The sequence below is a fragment of the Lonchura striata genome, chromosome 5 (assembly GCF_050655825.1).
Source record: "Lonchura striata isolate lonStrDom1 chromosome 5, ASM5065582v1, whole genome shotgun sequence".
NCBI lineage: Eukaryota > Metazoa > Chordata > Aves > Passeriformes > Estrildidae > Lonchura > Lonchura striata.
In genome coordinates this window covers 71,959,173-71,980,914 of record NC_140707.1, presented here as the reverse complement: position 1 = coordinate 71,980,914, position 21,742 = coordinate 71,959,173, and the positions used below count along the sequence as shown (strand labels likewise).

General features: G+C 44.9%; 1 protein-coding gene across 7 annotated transcripts in view; it reads right to left on the bottom strand.

The window, feature by feature from the left end:
• Window positions 1-21,742, bottom strand: part of NIN (ninein) — a 61,012-nt gene that overhangs the window by 9,143 nt on the left and 30,127 nt on the right. For 5 of the 7 annotated variants that reach the window (XM_085581044.1, XM_077783879.2, XM_085581042.1 and 2 more), the window contains exons 10-28: window positions 21,185-21,325; window positions 20,291-20,465; window positions 19,622-19,732; window positions 18,761-18,850; window positions 16,900-17,053; window positions 16,450-16,571; window positions 15,671-16,197; window positions 12,945-14,981; window positions 11,639-11,764; window positions 10,739-10,808; window positions 9,827-10,042; window positions 9,400-9,513; window positions 8,005-8,127; window positions 7,355-7,468; window positions 6,323-6,469; window positions 5,381-5,542; window positions 4,582-4,731; window positions 3,955-4,053; window positions 738-908 (exon numbers count right to left, since the gene is read on the bottom strand). In XM_085581044.1, coding sequence (XP_085437170.1) covers window positions 738-908; window positions 3,955-4,053; window positions 4,582-4,731; window positions 5,381-5,542; window positions 6,323-6,469; window positions 7,355-7,468; window positions 8,005-8,127; window positions 9,400-9,513; window positions 9,827-10,042; window positions 10,739-10,808; window positions 11,639-11,764; window positions 12,945-14,981; window positions 15,671-16,197; window positions 16,450-16,571; window positions 16,900-17,053; window positions 18,761-18,850; window positions 19,622-19,732; window positions 20,291-20,465; window positions 21,185-21,325 — 4,849 coding nt within the window. Of the gene's footprint in view, window positions 1-737; window positions 909-2,757; window positions 2,819-3,954; window positions 4,054-4,581; window positions 4,732-5,380; window positions 5,573-6,322; window positions 6,470-7,354; window positions 7,469-8,004; window positions 8,128-9,399; window positions 9,514-9,826; window positions 10,043-10,738; window positions 10,809-11,638; window positions 11,765-12,944; window positions 14,982-15,670; window positions 16,198-16,449; window positions 16,572-16,899; window positions 17,054-18,760; window positions 18,851-19,621; window positions 19,733-20,290; window positions 20,466-21,184; window positions 21,326-21,742 lie in introns of those variants that run through there. The other 2 variants (XM_085581045.1, XM_085581046.1) reach the window with 2 other exon arrangements.

Below are 21,742 nucleotides of genomic sequence, written 5' to 3'. Positions count from 1 at the left end.
TAAGACTCTATTTGGCCTGAGCCAAAACTTTAGAGATCCAATTACTTTTTGAAGAAGAGAATCATTTGGCAATTTTTGTATGGCAGATGCAAACCTTTCTCTTGCCTACAATGTAGTGTTAATTATTTACCTTTTAAAACTGAAAGTGACTCTGCCCAGTGTGGGCAGTGGATGAATTAATCTTCCTTGGAATTGGTTTTCCCTCAGAAATGCCAATGTTGAAGTTTCTGTACAAAAGGAACAGTGCCTTGCCTCATGGCCAAATCAGGAAGAAAAAGGATTAGGAAAAAAACCTTAGAAAAAAGGATTAATTTGCGTTCTACCCTGCTACAACTGACACAACTCCATGTGAAACAACAGCCCAAATTAGGATTTGATGTGATGGATGCCTGTGCAATATCTGGTGTAGTGTATTTTAAAAATAACAGTTCCAGACACGGTCAGGAGATAAACAAACGAAAAAAAAACCCTCTAAAAACACTCACTGCACATGGAGCAGAAGGAGAAAAGCCAGTTAAATGTGGATGGGAGTGGTTTGATCTCAAAAAAAAATTCAGAGGACTTCAGAACAAAGCTCTGGCTCAGGCTAACCACACTAAACAGCATTTGCTGCCGTGAAATTTCATTTTTGAACTGGCATAAACAGAGAATGGATCTCACCAGAATAAAATAAAAAACCCCAAAAACCTCCCAAGCCAACTTTAAAAATCTTCACTTTCAGGGTGGGGGGACCTTACCTGCTGCATGTTTGTCCCCGAGGGTCTGCTCTGGAGCTCATCCTGGAGGTGCTGACCCCTCCTCTCTGCCTGGAGCAGCTGCTGCTGGAGCTGCAGGAATTGTTCCCTGGGCACCGTGGCACAGCCCTGCTGCTGGGAGCTCTGGCTAAGCATCCCCCCGGACTGCAGCATCTGCAAAAAGGCAAAATTCCACCTTCAGCACCTGCTCCCTCCTCTGCCGGGGCTGCTCCAGGAGCAGCTCGCTCTCCGGTTTCCCATCCGCAAGGTAAGCCTGGGCTCGGTGACAGAGGGTGACAAAAAAGATGGAATTTCACACAAAGGAAGCTGGGCTGTGAGCCATCATTTCAGGCCTGAGTTTTTGATGAATTCCTATCAAAGTTGGGTTGGTGAGCTTTAAGTAGCAATAATTTCCCATTTCGAGGGGAAGGCTGAAGTTGTGCTATTAGTTGTGCTATTTCTAGTCTTTAGGATGGAAAAGGAACATTTATCTCTGACATTATGTTCAGAATTCAGTATATAACACCCTATAGATATTTCTCAATGTTCACACCTAACTGTGGAGACATTAAGAGCTAAGACAGTCGTGTGAAATAATTTAGAATTTTTCCAGGCTAAAGCAAAACATAGGTAAGTAACATATATCTCTGATATATGTTCAGAATTCAGTATATAACACCCTATAGATATTTCTCAATGTTCACACCTAACTGTGGAGACATTAAGAGCTAAGACAGTGATGTGAAAGAATTTAGAATTTTTCCAGGCTAAAGCAAAACACAGGTAAGTAACATATATCTCTGATATATGTTCAGAATTCAGTATACAACACCCTATAGATATTTCTCAATGTTCACACCTAACTGTGGAGACATTAAGAGCTAAGACAGTCATGTGAAATAATTTAGAATTTTTCCAGGCTAAAGCAAAACACAGGTAAGTAACTCACAGTTAGTTAGAAGAGTTAATTATACTAAAAATGACCAGAGTTGGACAGTAAAAACCCTTAAGGTTCAGAAAAACTCATTTGCAGCTGGAATGCATATAGCATTAATAATTTCTTTCCATAAAGGTCCTGTTGCCTTAAAACCATTACTCTATTCCCTTAGGAAAAGGTATATAACATTATCTTGGTGATTTTCATTTCCCTTTCACAACTGGCAAAATTATTAATTTGGATAATATTTCAGTTTCTGACTTAATCTCTAACTGTAAATATTTTTTACAATGGCGCAGCTCTTCTGGCCCTGTTACCATCCCTATCTCTGCTGGTCCAGGTAAACAGAAAACATTTATAAATACTGCAAAATAAAACTATTTGTACTTTTTAAAGCCATCTAAGGGTTCTCTGTCTGTAAAGGAGTGTTCTTTTCCTTACAATATAAACAATGAAAATAATGAGCTTTTGGTGGAATTTCTTTCAGGGTTCCTGTCAAGTTGTAAAGCACACAAGTAACTAATGAGGAAATAGTCAATTAGTGTTAGCAGCATCTTAAAAATAATTACCAACGAAACAACAATGAAAACAATACAGCCCTGCTGTTTTCATCTGTGGAAGAAAATGGAACAAAATATGAGGATGATGCCAAGTGGGATCAGAAATTAATTAATTTAAGGAAAAATCATTGGACAGTCTGGTGGAAAAGCATGCAGGCACCAGAGGTAAATATGCAAACACCTTCAAGCCTCACAGGCAATGGGGTAGCAGGAAGCCACTTTTCATTCTCCCACTTCCAATTTTAATTCTTTTGGAAGCAATGGGGTGACTTGTGTCCATTTTCATGGCAACCCCTTAGGAACATGCAGCTCCTCGGGGTGCAAAACCACACTGCACAACACATTAACCACAAAGAACCTGCTGCAGCTGTCCAAAATTGGCATTGAAATGAATAGTGGCTTCTTTACTTAAGAGATGCATGGAATAAAAAGAAAAAAAATCAATTTTAAAAAAAGAAAAAAAAAAAAGAAAAAAAAAGAGTGTTTTCTCCATGCTATGGGAGTACATTAAAAATGATTGCTCTACCTTCACACACTATTTCAGAGAGAGAACTGCCCCCTTCTCTGCTAGTTCCAACCACTGAGTTCTAGCCAGGTTAGCCATGGACAAAAGGAGAACAGGCACAAAAGAGAGAGTTAGAAGTCACAAATCACTGAGTGAATGTTGTACATTATCTGCTTGGGAAAAGGTTTCCAGGAGGAACAAAATCCTGCCCGTTTGAAATACACGTTTCAGGAGAAAAGGCAACCCCAGGCTGGGTGTTTATGGGTTTGAGTGCTTGGCATTTTCCCAATGCTTAATTAAGACTATATAAATAAATTCACAAGGAATAAAAACAGTCTTTTCATTAACTTGTCAAAATCTCATATTTCCTAATTAGGTTTTTACAGTTTTATTACTAATTACATAGGATTTTCAGCCTAATGGCTCCCATTTGATGAAAAACATGAAGCCATTTATGAAGTGTTATAGAAGCCTCATCTAAAAGATGCTCTGACTTATGGAACAAGTCAAAATTGTAGAATTTTTAAAAATTATTGTTATGTTTTAAACTCAAATCCAGGACATCAAATTTAGGCAAGACTACTAAGAGAGAGTTTGGAGGTCTGGGCTGACCTTATGGGACACACTAAACACAAATAAGGTGCCCATTCCTATAAGCAAACACTCCTAAATTTTGATATCCAGTATGATCCATCTCCTGCAGAATTTTTACAGCAGCTTTTGGGAAGTATCTTCACTAAAGTTTTCACTTGTGCCTTTAAATTAAGCTGTGTAAATTGTTGTTTTGTTTTTTTTTTTCCCCATGATTTAGATAATATTAAGCTCAAACTCAGCAAATCATTCACAGAGGAAATAAGAACAGGTTTCTACATTAAGAACAGCATCACACAAATATTAGATACGAAATTTGTGGTGACATGTTTTAGGAAGGAAGAGGGAAGTGTCAGCCTTGCCTCAAGTACAGAAACAAATTTCTTTGCTATTTGATTTTATATCTGAAGCCATATGTGAATTATGACTAAGCAAAACATGCTTCAGAGAGCAGGATGTTTGTCACACAACTTGGTTAGGAAAGATGAGATTAAAAATTAGGAGAGGTTAATTCTTCTAGCTTCAATTAAGTTTTCTCGGTCGCTACACATCCATAAGTTGTTTAAAATAAAATAAATTCACTAAAATAGTGATAAAGGCCCACAGTCAACATTGATTGAAAAGTACCTCCATTAACTGATCATCCAGCTTGACTTGCTTTTTTCTCAGCCCTTCATTTTCTGAGCTGGTTTCCAGTTCACGTTCAAGAGAATTCATCTGACTGATCTATCAGAGACAAAAAGTTTCCTTAGAAAAGCAGCAATTTCTCATTTCATCTGTTCTTGCCCCCTCATGAACCACTGAATACCCAGACAAATCTAAAAACCAGGAGTATTTGGAAAAGTGCTTTGCTACAAGAGCTGTCTCACAGCAGATGCACAGAGCCCTGTCAGCTCCCTCAGACAAAGATTTGTGAGAGGCAAAGAGCACAAAATTCAGAGCAGCAGAAGAAAATTATCTTAGCTGACAGGCTGGTGTAATTCTGTACCTTTTAAACCCAAGCTGCACTGAAAATTAGATCCTCTACCAATGACTGGTTTCATTTTTATAGTTGATAGGTGTAAATTAATGCATTGTCCACATATTTGGGGGTTTTATTGGCAAAAGATTTCTTGTAGGGAAGAATGGAGACCCAAGGGAGGGACTGATCATTGCCTGTTCATATTCCACACACTTAAAATACAGCTTATCCCTTGAACTTCTGAGAGATGGAAACCACTGCACTGAATTGTGTGTTTACCACCCAAAACTCACCTTCCTGTTTGCAGATGACAACTCCTTCTGAAGCTGTTCACACTCCCTCTTCAAGCTCAGCTTCTCCTGCTCGATGGCTTTGACAATCCCTGCCTGGCTTTGGTGCTTTTGGTGCTTTAGGGAAAGGATTGTGGATTCCAGCTGTCGGATCTGAGGAGATCAGGGATGAACAAATGGGAAAAGAAGTTCCAGATGTACATCAAAAGATGTTCTTCTAAAATACCAGTTGATTTTGGAATCACAGAATCCCAGGATGGTTTGGGTTGGAAAGGATCTTAAATCCCAAACCATCCCACCCCTGCCATGCCAGTGACACCTTCCACTATCCCAGGCTGCTCCAAGTCCTGTCCAAGCTGGCCTTGGATATTTCCAGGGATCAAAGGGCAGCCACAGCTTCTCTGGGCAACTCTGGGGTATTTTGGACATATTTGCTTTGATATCTTGGCCTTCTTTCCCTTCACCCTCCCCATAATCCACTAAGAACTGCGAGCCAAGAAATTGCACAAAAGAACGTTAGGAATATTAAGAATCTTTTTGTTAACTTGAAGTTGGACTGAAACTTGGACAAGGACTGGTAGTCCTTGTCCAAGGTTTCAGTCCAACTTCAAGTTAACAAAAAGATTCTTAATATTGGATTTTAAAGGATTTTAGGACTGTCTTTTAAAGAAAAGAAGTATCCTGGGAGTGTTGTGGAGTCTCATTCTCTGGAGATATTCAAAACCTGCTTGGATTGTGGTCTGAGTGACCTCCAGAGCTCCCAAGCCAGCTCTCCTGTGATCTGCCAGCTTGGCCAGCTTACCTTTTCCCTGGAGTGAGCCAGGTCTGTTTTAGTGCTCTGCACTTCCCTCTGCAGCCTCTCGTTCTCCTGCCTGAGCAGCCTCTGCTCCTGCTCATCCCAATGGATCAGCCCCTGCTGGTCCTGCAGCCCTGAGGGAGGCACAGCCACTTCCAGAACCCGGTTCTTAAGACAGACAGAATTGCAGGGTTAGGCCTTCAACAAAGAAGCAGACATTTGCTCTACTCAGGTGGGTTTTAGGTGGATTTTCACTAAGTGCAGGCTCCAAAGTTGCAGCATTCCCATCTCCCTCCCAGCCTACTCGCTGTTTTCCCTTAAGAAATCCAATGGGAAAATCCCAAGTGCTTCCCTCTACTCAAATGATGGATAATAGCTGTGTGCACAAGGAGTGCACAGAGTTCAGCAACACAAAAAAAGCAATTTATGCTCTCTTTAGGGCCAAACAGAACTGAGTATTGTATATTATGCACTAATAGCTGTAATTTAGCTCCTGTTGTACAATTCTGAAACAGCCTCTTTTCCACGTGGACATTAAATATTCCTTAATTACACGGCAAACAAGCCAAATTAGTAACTGAAGTCATAGCAGCAATCCCAAGACTGCTGTCTACAACCTCCTTCAGTTACAAATCCTCATTAGCCGAGAGGTTGGTGTAATTCTGTACCTTTCAAAATCAAGTTGCACTGAAAATTAGATCCTCTACCAATGACTGGTTTCATTTTTATAATTGATAGGTGTAAATTAATGCATTGTCCACAGATTTGGGGGTTTTACTGGCAAAAGGTTTCTTTGAGGGAAGAATGGAGACTCAGGAGAGGGACTGATCATTGCCTGTCCACGTCCAACACTTAAAATACAGTTTTTAAAAATCACCTTAAAACATGCACATGATATCTAATACCCAATAATTACAGCTACCTCCTGAGATGCCTGGAGCCCTTTACCTTTTCACTGGTGCTCTGCAGCTGTTTGTGCAATGCCATCACTTCTTGTTTCAGACTTTCCTTCTCCTGCTGTGTCAGCTGCAGGTCAGATTTCAGCCGGGACATTTGGAGGTTGGTGCTCTGCAGAGTTTCATTGAGGCTCTGAACCTGGAGGGAACAGGAGCACAGCTTGGCTTTTGCTGGATCAAGATTCCCTGTGTGGATCAGGTATCCCAGGTATTTAGGATTCTCTGGTGGAAGGAGTGAAGTTAAAACAATGGTTTCCTCCTTTGAAAATGTTAAATTGAATTTATTGCGCTCTACTCATCCCTGACAGGAAGGTGGAGCTGAAGGGGGTCAGGCTCTGCTCGTGGGGAGCAAGGGACAGGATGAGGAAACAGCCTCAAGGTGTGTCAGAGGAGGTTTAGATTGGATATTAGGGAAAATTTCCTCATGGAAAGGGTGTTTGAGCATTGGCACAGCTGCCCAGGGCAGTGCTGGAGGAATGGTTGGACTCAATCTTATAGGGATTTTCTACCCTTAAAACTCTATGATTCCAAATTATTTCCCAACTTTCTGTTCCAAGCTCGCAGCCACCCACTTTGGATAGAGCCACAATGCTGCATTCACCAGAAACATCTTCCAGCCCTGAGCATTTACTGTGATATCCTGGAAAGAAGCTTTCCCTTGAATTGTTTATTCTTCCTGGCAGGAATTCCTCCTACTCCAGGAATGCTCAGCCAAGCAGGGAACCACTTGATCCCATCCCTGCCTGGGGAAGGATGAGCCTGCACCAGGACAGAGGAGCAACAGCAGAGTCTCTGCAGCATTTTAGGAATCACCAGGCAGAGGGAACTGGCAAAAGTAACTTGGCTGTAGAGAGAAAAATCCCTCACTGTGTCCAACAAGTTTCCTTTTGTCCTTTAAGAACCTCACTTTGAAAGCCCCTCAAGCAGCCATTCTCATCAGGAGGGGCTTTCATGAGAAAAAGCACTACAGGAGATGATCAAAATGCTTTTATCCAGAGTTAGAACATAAATCAGTGTTTCATACCTTGTCCTGGGAGAGGCTGAGCTGTGCTTTCAGTGCCTGACTCTGCTGCTCCCAGGATTTCTGCTCCTGCTTCAAGCTGCCAATTGCACTCTCCAGGCAGCTGAATTGAGCTACCTGCAATGAGATTACATCAGAAATCCTCACTCAGGAATTTGTTTTTGACTCCATTTGACTTCATGGGCTACCCTAGAGGGAGTTAAAGCTAAGGAAGGAAGGAAGGAAAATGCAGGAAAGCAAAAAGCCTCTCAGTTCCCTAAATTTCCACACAATGGGATTATTATTTACAGTGTGCAGACTGCTCTGCTCCAGTTCAGAGTTACAGTAGGTTAGAGAAGCAATAAAAGTCCAAGAACACTGTCCTCCTTGTCCTGCTGCAGTATTTATATCCAGGCCTCTCTTCCTTGCAATGTTTGGAATTTTCTACATAATCAAATTACAGTGAAGCTGTGCTCCAGAATTTAAGCTTTCCTCTCTAAGACCAGCTTAAAGAAAAAAATAAAAAATCCAAGCAGTGGCAATTAAGCCTTTATTTAGCTTGAGGGTGAGGAAAGAACATCCAGAGAAGTTTTACAGGTTAAGTTGATAAAGATACAGGAATTTTAACAGCCCTTTAGAGCACATAGGGATGTGGATTTGCAGTCCTTTCTTACCTTATCAATGCATCTGTTCAGTTCCTCACTCAGGGCTTCTTTCTCTTCCTGCAGCTTTTCATTTTTAGTGATTAAACTTGAAACTTCATTTTGAAGGTCAGAGAGATCAGGACACCTGGGCAGCTGTGGGAAACAAACCCCTCACAGTCGCACTTTTAGGCTGTCACAGAATTTGGCATGAAAATCAGGGGATGCCCAAATGGTTTGGGTTGGAAGGGGCCTTTAAAGGTCATCAAATTCTAATCCCTCTGGAATAAGCAGGGACACCTTCCACTATCCCAGATTGCTCCAAGGTGTCCTTGGACACTTCCAAGGATCCAGGAGCCTGTGCCAGAGCCTCACCACCCTCACAGGGAAGGATTTTTCTGTAATATCCCATGGAAATCACTGTGTGTTAAAACACACAGAGGGAAAACCACTGCACTGCTGCCTTCCAATGCTTTTCCCAATTGTCCCTGTGCTTTATCACTGCCTTTTCCTCATTCCAGCTCCTGTAATTACACTCCAGCCACAATCCTCTCCTTTCTGAATAGGCCTCAGCTGCTTTTGCTTTTTAACACCATTATCTACCCTGAGCACTGGGTGCCTCAACTGAGTGTTTTACAGTGTGCAGAAAATGACTTTGTGGAGCCCTAATCAGGGAATTACTCATTTGAAGCCTTCATTATCTGTTTTTATTAGCATATATTTACAGGCAATTGAGCTGTGCTTGTACAGGAGATAACTGAGCTCTCCAGGAAATTATCCTCAGACCTTGTGAGACTCCCATATCTCCAGAGGGGTTTAGCAACAGGAATTCTCCCTGACAGGACATGCTGGAAGAGCTCACTCCTTAAATGGAGCTAAAATGGGTTATCTCCAGTTAAACAGGGAAATGTTCTCCTGTGGATCCCACTCGCCCTGTCTATTCCTTAATTAGAGTTTAAATCTTTATCTTGACCAGTGCTTCTCTTTGTAGATCCACCACTCCCAAAAATCTTTTGGCAAAGCCTAAGTGAACCCAACCTTATTGGAAGAATTGTGTGTTGCACCTGGAAACTGTTTGAAGAGGAGTTACATTCCCTTACTTTTATGACCTTTCTTTAAAGAAATCAACTACTTCCACCTCTTAATTTTCATCCATTAAGAGACGGTGAAAATTTCATCCATTAAGAGATGGTGAAAATTTCATCCATTAAGAGATGGTGAAAATTTATCTGACAGCACTCAAATAGAATCCCAGAAGGGACTGGGGTTGGGAGGGACCTTTAAAGGTCATCAAGTTCCAATCTCTCTGGAATAAGCAGGGACATCTTCCACTCTCCCAGGCTGCCCCAAACCCCACCCAAGCTGCCCTTGGACACTTCCAGGGATCCAGGGATGGCCACAGCTCTTCTGGGCAATAGGATGCCAAACCTGTTTTGTCTTCTCCAGCTCCTGCTTGAGGATGTGGTTCTCCTGCTCCAGTAGATGAGCTTGAACCTTCATTTTTGACAAGTCCATCTCCAAAGACGACACCATATTTGATGACTGCAAAAAATAAAAGGCTCAGACTTTAATTTAGGAGAGTCACAGAGCAAAGTTTAAGCAGAGGATGCTGCAGCCCCTGGATAGAGCTGAGACAGCACTGGATGAACAGCAGCCACGCTGGGAAGTGCAGGGAAATATTTGGCATCACCAAGCTGTGTTTTCAAGACAAACCTGCACATTTTTCCCTCCTGGCTTTTGGCTGCTGCTGTGTTTAAGCCAGCACTTAGCAAAGCTCAGCTTTGAAATCCCATCCCAGGACAGAGATGCCAATTCCAAAGCCCCTGAAGTCCAACTGTCCTACCAAATCCTGTACCTCGATTTTGGAGTTTTCCAGCTCCTCTTTCAGCAGCAGCCTCTCCTTTTCCCACTCTTCCAGGGTACACTTCCCCTCTTCCCTTTCCTTTTGCTTGAGCACCCTTGCCAGCTGTTGATTGAGATCCTGCACATCTGCTTGGTTTTTGGAGTTCCTCTGGCTGAGTTCTGTATTTTCAGAGTCCAGCTGTTGGTTCCTGGTCTTCAGATCAGCCACCTGAGTGGGGACAGCAGTGATTTGACACCAGGAATGAGATTTTGGATATTCCCTTTCTATTAAGGTCTGACAAGTCTCACTCTGACAAGTGACTCCAAACAAATAATTTGTCATAATTAGAGACCAATCATATCATACCAGTCACCCAACACAGCCCAATTTGCTGGTGTGGATTTTGAGGGTTATCCTAACAGATTATTCTGAGCAACTATTTTCCTAAGCAATACCAAGATGCCATGGATGTAATAGGTTATTTATCCTTCTATTTCACCCATTGTAACAAGCCACCCCTAAAATAAAAGTAGCAGCCACATGGATACAAATGGCAGAATTCTTAGACCAAGCCAGCTGGGAAACAAGCAGAGCTTGAATCACAATCTCTATTTCCCATCGGTTACTGCAGAGAATTGCATAAAAACTACAAAACAAAAGGTTTAAACTTTGTATTGCTATAAAATAAACTTCCCAAGTTGACTGTGGAAAGTGCTCTCAGGCCTGTAAGCTGGACAATTACAGCCTGTGTCTTATGAGCAGCTCAAGCAAACCTCAAATCACCCCCAAAGAAGTAATAGAACAGTCATCAGAACATTTAAATTTATAAAATGCTTGTCTGCAGCTGTCTTTGTGACTATCGAAGGAACAGCTTTGATGCAGTGATGGTTTCTACAGAGAAGTTTCTGGGCTCAGGTCACACACCTGCTTTTTCAGGTTGTCCACCATCTTCTGCACAGCCACTTTCTCCTTTCTCACAGCCTCTATCTTCTGCCTGTGGGAAAATGAAAGCTCACTAACACTAAAATCAATTATCAACATACACAACTGCAGGATTGCACAGGAGAACATCACCTCAAGTTGTGCCAGGGGAGGTTTAGATTGGGTATTAGGAAAGGTTTCTTCACTGCCCAGGGCAGTGGTGGAGTTCCCATCCCTGGAGGGATTTAAAATCCATGTGGATGTGGAATTTGGGGACATGGCTCAGTGGTGGCCTTGGCAGTGCTGGGTTAATGGTTGAACTTGATGATCTTGGAGGTCTCTTCCAACCTTAATGATTCCAAAAATGAGCTGTTTTTTTTAAACACTACCAGAAATGGTAACTGTGGATATTTTTAAATTTATTGCTCAGCATCCCTGTTCTGCATCAACTTGGCAAGTGCTCAACCTCTCAAGGTGCCCCATGTGGGATTTTCCTAGAGGGGAAGAATAATCTCAGGATCATGGATGGTTCTGCACTTGCCAAAGACCCAAGCACTGGAATAATCTGTCAGATGAGCCCCTCCCTGCCTTTGCTGAAGCACAAATAATTGCATCAGGTCAGCTCCCAAGGCAGTCCTGTGTGTGTTACTGGGTCACCTCGATGCCTGCAGCTAAACCCCTGCCTGGCTCTGGGGATGGGCAGGACAAGCTGGGGCAGGGAAAAGGATGAGGAACAACCTGACAACCTGCTGGATTTCCAACAGCACCACAAAATAACCCCATTTTGCATCTGTACAGCACCTAACACACGAAGGAGCTTGGAGAGAAGGGATGAACCCATTGTGGCTGAGCCACGCAGCAGCCTGAAGGCATCACAGGGTGCATTCCCCTTGGAATTCTCACCTCATTTCTTCCCTGGATCCATTCAGCTCCCTCAGTTTCAGGCTGGAAGCACTCCCTTCCTCATTTAATAAAGTCACTTCGTTTTTCAGGACGGCGTTTTCCTCGCGGAGCTTCTCGGCCTCACACCTGTGCCAGAGACAGGAGACAAGTGAGAAAATTCCTGTAGGACACCTGGAGAGGGAGAGAGTCCCACAAGTCAGAGCTACCTGTAATGCTTCAAAAACAAAGCTACAATTGCCTTGTTTTATGTATAAATGGTATGTTTATATTGTACATCAATTCAGCAGGAGCGCTCCCCCAGTTTGTTCAAAAAAACCCCACAATTTTACAACAAACTTTAAAAAAACCCTGGGATTTCAGGGCATGTTCTTGAGCAGCTCAAACGAGTTAAAATCTAAAGCTTGACACTAATATTCTACATATTTTTCAGTTCTTAAGCTACAAATAACAACTGAACACCACAATATACAGATTGCCAGGAGAGTGAGCTGTTTCCCCAACTGGAATTCAGAATTCTGGGAACAGCACAGTTGGAAAGTGTCTTTTCTGTCCTCAGGAGACTGCACAGAAATAACTTAGCCACGGTGGGACACCTGAAAGAACAATTTCCTGCAGGAAGCTGGTGCTGAACAATAATTAAACCACTTGTAGCCACTTTATCCATATAAAAAAAAAAGAAATCCTTGCTGGAACACAGCAGTTAAAAAAAGTAGGTAAAACCTATGATGAGTGTAATATCATGAATATATGTTTTATAACTATATTGAACATACCCCACTCCTCAAGGGTTTCCTAACTGGGAAATAAAGTCCCTATAATTCTCTAATATTAACTTAAATCCTGAGAAAAATATAAGCACTTTTAGCATTTCAAATTACCATAATTCTAAAGCATTCACCGAAACACTGAGGAAAAACAGGAGCAATTTTAGCCTTGCGAGCACCATTCAGCTCTAGAAAAGGGAACAAACCGAGTGAAGTGAATATTAGTAAAAGCTACAAAGCACTCTGGAAGTGTTACCATGGAATTTGGACATGGAAATAACAATGGGTTGGTGCTGGAGCTACACACGGTGACGGTGACATCCACACACAGGACAGTTGGCAGGTGCTCCTGCTTAGGTGGCGGGCACAGGGAGGAGTAAGTCACACACAGCTATTTATTCCAGTGGTCTTTATCCACGATTAGAAGAGTTAGGAGTCCACAGCACTGCTTGCTACTCAGAGTTAAATCAGAGTTAAACTAGGGTGGTTAAAGGAGCAGCCGAGGCAGCGCTGGGTTAGTGGCTAACGTTGCGTTACGTTACCTCAGCAGGTCAACCTTCTGCTGCAGCTCAGTGCACGTGCTCTGCAAGCCCTGGGTCACTGCCCTCCTCTCCTCTGGGTGAGCCAGAGCCTTCTCCTTCACCTGGGGCTTGGGCTCCCTCATTCCTGCTTTTCCCACCCGTGGCGCGGCGCCGTCGCTCTGGGGATTCTTGTCCTGCCGGCCCGTGAACGCCGTGGGATGTTCTTCCAGCTTCCCACCTCTCCTCTCACTCAGCACATCTGCATTTCCTTGAGCATCTTGTTCTCGGACTTCCTCCAATCCTTTCACATCTCCCAATTCTTTAACATCTCCCAATCCTTTAACATCTCCCAATTCTTTAACTTGCACAAGGAATTTGGCGTTTTCATCTTCAAACTCTACGCTTTTCACCTCGCTTTCTTCTTGCTCACGACAAAGCCTTCTCAGCCCACGCAGGTTGTCTTCCAGCGCTCTATTTTTTTCAATTAACTGCATCACTTCAGCTTTCAGATCCTCGTTTTCTAGCTGGATTTCTTCTTGCAGGGACAGAAGTTCAGTCTGTGCCATGGATCTGTCTTCCAGCTCTTCCATCCTTTTCCAAAGTTGAGCTATTACGCTCTTCAGGTCACCGTTTGCTGCCCCAGGAGGGTGATCCAGCATGAGAGAGTCTTCACTCAGTTCTTCAGCCCTCTCCAGCTCCACCTGCATCTTCAAAGCACCAGAAACAAACCCTTTATTTTTGAGAGCTATTCTGTGATTTAGCAGATGAACCTTCTGCTGTGTGACATCGCTGTGTAGCGCTTTTGGCCTGGGAACTTCCTCCAGCTCTCTCTTTTTTGGCAGCAGGGGTACCCAAGAAAGGTTTTTATCACAATCCTGGTTGCCATCAGCATCCAGAGCTGCCTGACTTCCCTGGATCCAACATTCCTGTGCCTCAGGGTGGCCACCAGCGCTGGCTTTCACACATCCCTCCTCCAAATCCCAATCTGCCTCTGACATTTCTTCCAGGTCTGTAGTACCAGCCTCCAGGGCTGGAAGGACACTGAAATCTGCTCCCACGGTTACATCTTGACAATCACTGGGCAGCCCTTCAAAACTGGGATCCATCTCCTCTGTTTCTGAGCCAGACTGGGAGCAGCTGGCACTGGGAGGTTGCAGCTCCTGCTCTGCTGCTTCCAGCCGGTGCTGCAGCCTCAGGATCTGGGCAGCCATCCTGACATTCTCCTTCACTGCCTGCTCGTGCACCTTCTGCAGGTTTTGGAGAACATCCCCATCATCTCCCAGAGGAGCTGCTCCAGGAAAAGCAGCGATTTGGCTCTTGGCTTTTGCGTACTCACTCTCCAGGACCCTGTAATGGCTCTGCAGGGCAGAAAAACTCCGTGTTTCCCACTGCAATTTCTGTATTTTCCCTCGGAGGTCCGAGACTTCCAAACCCATCTCGGCCTTTTCTGCCTCTGCTCTTTCACAAATGTCTCTGTTTAAACTCTCCAAAGCAAGAAGTTTGGAATTGAGCTCTTCTTTCTCTCGCTTATACTCACTGTCCAGTCTCTCCAGCTTCTCCCTAACCAGTTTCCCATTTTGCTCCACTGTGGATATATGTTCATCTTTCTCCTTTAGCTCTTTTTCATGGTCATTTTGGAGTTGGCTTATTTTCTCCTTCATCTTTTCCTCTTGCTCCTGAGCAGCATTCCTCAGCTCCCGCAGCTCCTTCTCCAGCTGCTCCCTCTCACACACCAGCTTGTTCACTTCTTCCTTGAAATTCTTCTCCAGGAGATCCTTCTCCTGGGTCAGGGCACAACAAACAGCCTTCTCACTTGCCAAGCTTTCCTTCAGCTGCTCGTGGGCTTCAGCCACCTCCTGAGCAATTTCATCCCTTTCAAACTCCCACTGGGATTTCTCCTCTCTTTGCTGCTCAGCAAGTTCCTGCAGCTCTCGCTGGTAACGTCCTTCCAAACTCTGGAGGGTTTCTTCATATTTATTCACAAGTGTTTGTGTGTCCACAGAAAACTGAGTTTGTGCATGAGATGCTCTTCTGTTATAGTCACTTGCCATTTTTTTCCTAGACATGGTTAACATAAGATATTACTAAACTACCTCAGAGATTAAAGTGGCTTTTTAGGCTGAATAAAACAAGTTGGAAATGTACCTTTTTTGTTTTTCCACATCCACTATAGGATGGGTGTTTCTGGGAGCTGTAAGTTAAACTCGAGGCAATTTGGTGAAACTTCAAAAAGAAAAACTGCCTTGGAAAAGTGCAACAACTCATGAAACATCCTCAGAAAAGGTTTCATGTGCAATACGTGCCTTTCAGTTCCTGTGCTCAGATTTTGGGGGGGCAGATGCTCTCACCCCCATCACCCCAGGGTGGCTTCAGTTTCTTTTGACACTCCACGTTGGCTAAAAGCACTTCCCTGCCACCCCTTTCCTTCTTCAGCAAAGAACTCTGAAAAACCCCAAATTTTAAAGGGATTTGTGGAGCACAGGGATCCTGAACAGAGCTCGAGTTAATCACGCCTGGTTATGCTTTAACATTATTGCTGCCTCTGGGCGAGCTAAAAATGAATCTAAATCTGCTTGAGAAAGGTCAGAAGAGAAGAAACCCTGGAGAGCAGCCCAGTGCTGTGGAACAGAGCAGGAACAGCACTGGGCAGTCAGGACACTTGGAATTCCCCACCAGGGAAGTGTTTCTGCACTGGGTTCACCTCGGTCACCAGGCTCCAGCCTGTCCCCACCCGAGGTGACACTCACCTTTCCTCCTCCAGCTCCTGCTGGTGCTTCCTCAGCAGCTCTTCCTGGAGCTCCTCCTTCTCCAGGGCGTGCACCTCTGCCAGCCTCTTCAGCTGCTGCTGGAAGCCACGTTCCAGCTCCCCCTTCTCCTCCTGCAGCGTCTGCACCACAACTCTCATCTTTTCTTCCACCCAGACACTGTTTTGGATCAGCTCCTCCCTTTCCTGCCTGAACTTCTCATTCGCCTGCTCCAGCCTGGCCCTGACATCCTCCTCATGCTCCTGCCTCAACAGTTCCTGCAGACTGGCTTTCTCCTCATCGAAATGCATCTGTAATTTGTTTTTCTCCTCGTTGTATTTACAGTCCAGCTTCTCCTGCTGCTCCCTGAACGCGGCTGTCTCTCCCTGCAGCTCTGCTATCTGATTTTTAAGGCCAGTGATCTGATTTTCCATGACATTCATCTCCTCAGCATACTTCTGCCTCATATCCTCTTGCTCCTTCTCCCAGCGGGCTTTTGTCTCATCCAGCTGCTTTTCATAATGGCTCACCTGCAGAAGGGAAAATGGGATGGATTTGTTCATTTTCCACAGAATATTCTACAGGGATGTTTTCCTCAATATTTCCATCTAGTTTTACATATTCATTCTACCGGATATTTTGATTTAAACTTCAGCATCTTATATTTATTTCCCTGGAAAAGAATGCGTAAGTGCTCAGCTTTATTTCTTACTGGGATCATAGAATCCCAAATTGGTTTGGGTGGGAAGGGACCTTAAAGACCATCTCATTCCAGCACTTACTGTGTCTTCAAGCTCCTGTTTGAGGTGATGCAGATCCCTGTGGTGTTGCTCCTTCATCTGCTCAATGGCCATTTCTGCCTCTATGCTCATATTTAATGGGTTGCAGTCTTCTGAACCGAGTCCTTTAGAAATAGTAATCAAGTAATAATTTATATAAATATAAAAGCATGAATTATACAATACATAAATAGATAAAATTCTCAAAAGAATTATTTCATCAGTTCAAATTTGTTGAGCAGCTCTCAAACTCCCATCACAAACACAGCCAAGTAACTGCAAACTTCCACTTCAGCTTCAAAATTGGTCCAGCAGCCACAGTCCAAATGAACATTAACCTCCAAATTAGAGGTGGTGGCCAAGCCTCACTGGGAAGGTTTTCATGGAATGACCTCTAAGATGTTATGAAGAGCTGCAGCCCAGATCTGAGTCCTACAGGAGGGATTTCTTTACCTTGGTCAGGCTCAATCCCGCCGTGGCCGTGACTCTTCATGTCAACGTCAAACTCCTCCGACAGGGAATTTTTCAGGGCAGGCCTGAGTGCTTTGCCTTGGGCACGGTGCTCCTGCAGCTCCGAGTGCAGCTCATCAATCTGGTCCTGCAGCTCCTGACAGCGAGGGCGACAAAAAAAAGCTGAGTGAGAAGGAGCCAAGGCTGCTGAGCACTGACCCGGCCCCACCACAGGACATTCAGGTGGGAATTACAGCACAAAAACTTGTCTATAACCCAGAGTGCCACAGCCTAAGGGGGAATGGCTTCCCACTGCCAGAGGGCAAGGGTGGATGGGATATTGGGAAGGAATTCCTGGCTGGTGAAGGTTTAACAGGAGCTCCAGGGAGTTTTCTCTTTATTCCCTCTTCCTGCTGCTTCCATTTTTTATTTTTCAGCTACATTTTTCTGCAATCCATGGAGGCTTGAGTGTTTTTTCCCAGGCAAAACAAGACAGCTGGAAGTTTCTGAGGGTGGGGAGGCCCTGGAATAGAATTCCCTGAGAAGCTGTGGTTGCCCCTGGATCCCCAGGTTGGACATTGGGGCTTGGAGCACCCTGGGATGGTAGAAGGTGTCCCTGCCATGGCAAGAGGTGGAACAAGATGGTTTTTAAGGTCCCTTTCAATCCAAACCATTCCGGGAGATTCTCTGATGATTCTACAATACCAAACTCTCAAAGGTGAAGGTTTAACAGGAGCTCCAGGGAGTTTTCTCTTTATTCCCTTTTCCTGTGACCTTTTATTAAAAAGCAGCTTTAGTAACATTTCCAAACAGTTGGGAAATGCCTCCTCAAACACCATCTACTTGAAAAATCAAATCAGAAGCAAAAGATCAAATTAGGAAAGAGATCCCCTCATTACTGTATTTACCATCTGGTCCTTCCTCCTGCCTGCCAGAGGAACATCCCCAGGGTTTGTGCCAAGAGCTGTGCACTCCACTCCAGGAACAGCAGTTATTGAGGAAAACAGCTCCCTCAATGTGCAAACACAGAATCCTGAAAGGCCCAGGAAGTGAACCTTGAGTACCGATTTACATCTGCCATCCTCAAAAGGAGAAAAATCAGCTGCATATCGAGAAGTATTGATTCAACTCCTATTTCTAGACAATTTTTGCTTTTAAACTGCAGCTTCCTAAGAGAGCTGCTGTGCTGTTTCCAATCCAACAGCAAAGGCAGCTCTTTATTGAATAGAAATCATCCTGCAGAACAGAGTACATAATTACAAAATGGTTTGGGTTGGAAGGGATTCCCAAGATCATCCCATTCCACCCCTGCCATGGCAGGGACACCTTCCACTATCCCAGGGTGCTCCAAGCCCCACCCAACCCAGCCAGGGACACTTCCAGGGATCCAGGGGCAGCCACAGCTGCTCTGGACAACAGATGAGCAGATATCAGAAAGCAGATGTGTAAATGGAAAACCTGCAGGCTCACCCTAAAGTCTTTTAAGTCCACAAGATGAAAGAGAAAGCAAATTTTCTATTCTCAGGTGTATTTAAAAACAAAACAAAACAAAACAAAACGGGTCTGAATACCAGCAAAATGTGGATGTATCTTATTTCTCCTCTATGTTCCTGCAACTCTGAATTCACAGGGCTCCACGGATCCTCTCCCAGCCCACAGCTCAGCCAGTGGGTTCTGTGGGAAAAGCTTTCCAGCCTGCCTCGTGCTGCTGTTGGCACTGAGGATGTGGCACCTGGGGAATGCTTCGTGCAGGGCTTGGCAGTGCTGGGGGAATGGCTGGGCTCAATCTCAGAGGGATTTTCCAACCTAAATGGCTCTGGGATGTTCCTGGTGGACGCAGGAGCCAGGGCTCAGCCCCACTTACCCTGCACTGCTGCTCGTACTCGCTCCTCATCTGGGCCAGCCTCTCCTCCTGCAGGAAAAACTCTGCACTGGTGGGATCCAGGTCACCAAACTGGAACACAGGAATGGAATGTCCAGTTATCCACCCACCCTGCAGCCCTGCTCAGGACAGCATGGTGCTGTTCCAAGCAGCCCTGCAGCCTGCACTCCCCTCTCTCCACTCTGGGTTTTTATTTTAAATAAAGAAAGTCTGCTTTCCTCCTAGCAGGGAATGAGTAACTTCCCCAAAAAACCTGTCTGCCATCTAGCACAGCTCTCGTGCTCATTCTGATTCCAGATCACAGCTTTCTACCTTAGCACATGCACATCTCAGTGTGGTAAATAATGCCAAGTTTTAAAGAAGGCTGGAAATCCCAATATTTGAACCTTAGGCTATGGCTGCACGAAGTTAAACATCTTTGGAGAAGGTGATATTCTGAAAGTTTAAATGTAATACAGCCATGAACAGCTGGTCACCTCGATTTTCACCTATTTCCATCAGTGATGCCATGTCAAACCTCACTCCTCCTGCATCATCTTTTCCCTGGAAAGGACCTGCAATTTGGGCCCATCCAAAACTCTGTGCTGGGAAAAAAGAAATCCCTGCAGATCTGCAGGATAATTGCTTTATTCTAAGGCTCCCTGCTTTAACTAGAATAAAATTACAGTTTAAGGTGGAATATCTGTATTTTCCTTAGGTGGGAGGCAGTCCATGTCACCAAGGCAGGCTGTGCCTGGATAATCTGGATAGAGACCCCAAGAGCCTCTGTTAAACTGGCAGCTAGAATGTAGCAACTCAAAAGTGATTTAATTCTGAAACCCCACCGGGAAAAGGGGGATTTACCTTCTCAGCCAGGACATTTTCCAGGTTCCTCTGCAGTTTGCTTGCCAGACTTTCACACTCAGCCAGTTTTTCTCCCGTTTCCAAGAGCTCGTTTTCCAGGCGGCTGTTTTCCTGGACCAAACAAAAAAACCCACAACAGATCAGCACTTGGAGGAGGAAAAATCACGTGTTAACTCATCAAAATAAGGGTAACTCTCAATTAAGACAAAGCATGACATATTTCAAGCTTCAGGTGATGACAGGAATTATGAATCCACTCACACACAACCCACTCCTGCCACAGCGAGAGTGAACACTGGATTTTGATAAATGATCAAAAGGCTTAGCAGCAAGTTTGCTTTGGATGGTCTGTTTGTTTTTAAAAGAGGATTTTAAACTCAATTGAGATGTTTTATCTCCTGGCTGTGCACACACACACACACTCTGCATGTGATGGCAGCAGAGATTTGAACTGGAGGTTAGGAATCCATGAACAACCCATCGAGGTGCCCCAAACACCAATTCTCATGGACACTCCTCTCTGTCTTGTTGCTTCAATGACTTTTGGCTAAGTCATAGCTCAACATAGCCCAGAACTCATCCTTTCAACATGGACTGCAAAGTCACTCCCCTTCCCAGAGTATTCCTGGTTTTTTGGGGGAAATCCGGCCTATGCTTAGTCCCTGTTACCTTCAGGGCCAGGGCCAGGCGGTCTCTGATGTAGTTCTCATCCGTTTTCAGCTTTTCAATCTCCTGCTCCAGCTCCAGCCTCTGTTTGTTGGCCTGCTGCAGGATCTGCTCCCGCTCTCTGTGCAGCTCGTTCTTCAGGGCACCCACTCGCTCCTTGTACTCCTCATCCAGCTTCCTGCCAGGGGACAGGGGCTTGTTAGAGCAACAGGGGGACAAACTGTTGGAATCTGTGGTGTTGATGATTCTGAGATTGTAAAAGTCTCTGTCTCTCAGCCCCGCTGCCAAAGCAGAAGCCATAATTGGTCTGTGCTGGTTTCCAGGTTGTTTATTCTGTTGATCTCTCACATGTTCTGCTGCCCTGCCCAGCTCTGTCCTGCAGGGCAGCGTGTGGGGCTCTGCCCTCAGTGGGATGTGACAAACATTCAATACCAGAAACTCCCTGGGCTGCATTTACAAGAACGTGCCAATATCTGTCACCTACGTTGGACAGTGTGTCCCCAGCCTGAACCAACAGAAAAATGCCAACACCACAGTGAGACATGGAGGGCATGAAGGAGGAGAAAAAGGACAAGGCACACCCAATTTCCTCCACCTTGTCCCCTTTGGACCCCTAATCTAGATTCCTAAAATTTTACTTTTGCACCTGTGCCACACTTAATTATTACTGATATCAAACCCTCAGAGCTGGTAATTCATGCTGTAAGATTGAAAACTCTTTTCCATGGCCAGAGATCACAGCCAGTGTCTCTGGAGCTCTGTCCAGGGGGTTCCTGACCCCTGCCAGGGTCCCAGGGCAGCCAGAGGGAAGCCCTGGATTCCAACAAACACTGCTGGAGGAGAAGCTGGGTGGTCACCAAGTCCCAGGAGGAGGGATGGGTGGCCCAGATGCCCCACCTGAGGTTGTACTCGTTGCGGCGCTCGATGGCGGCGTGGTGATCGTCCACTTCCGAGGCCATCAGGGATTTCAGCTTCTCCGCCTTTTCCAGGTCTGAGCGCAGCTTCTCCTTCTCCCTGGCCACCTGGTCAAACCTCTCCCTGGGCAGAGCAGAGCACAGCCAGCCTGAATTAGGGGTCAGCCCTCAGTGCTCCCCCAAAAAGGGGATTTGAAATGTCAGAGAAAAAGCTTGGAAAGATCTCCAAGGGTCTCATCAACTGGATTTGAACCTGTACCCAACCAGCTCTTGGTGTCCCCACATATCCAGAGACCTCAACACTTGAGACCCTCAGCTGTGGTCCAGCCCCCCAGTTCAAATCCTGAAATGGTTTGGGTTGGAATGGACCTTCAAAACCCTCTTATTCCAGACTCTGCCATGGCAGGGACCACTTCCACTGTCCCAGGCTGTTCCAAGCCCTGTCCAGCCTGGCCTTGGGCACTGCCAGGGATCCAGGGGCAGCCACAGATGCTCAGAGCAACCTGTGCCAGGGCCTCCCCACCCTCCCAGTCAGGAATAC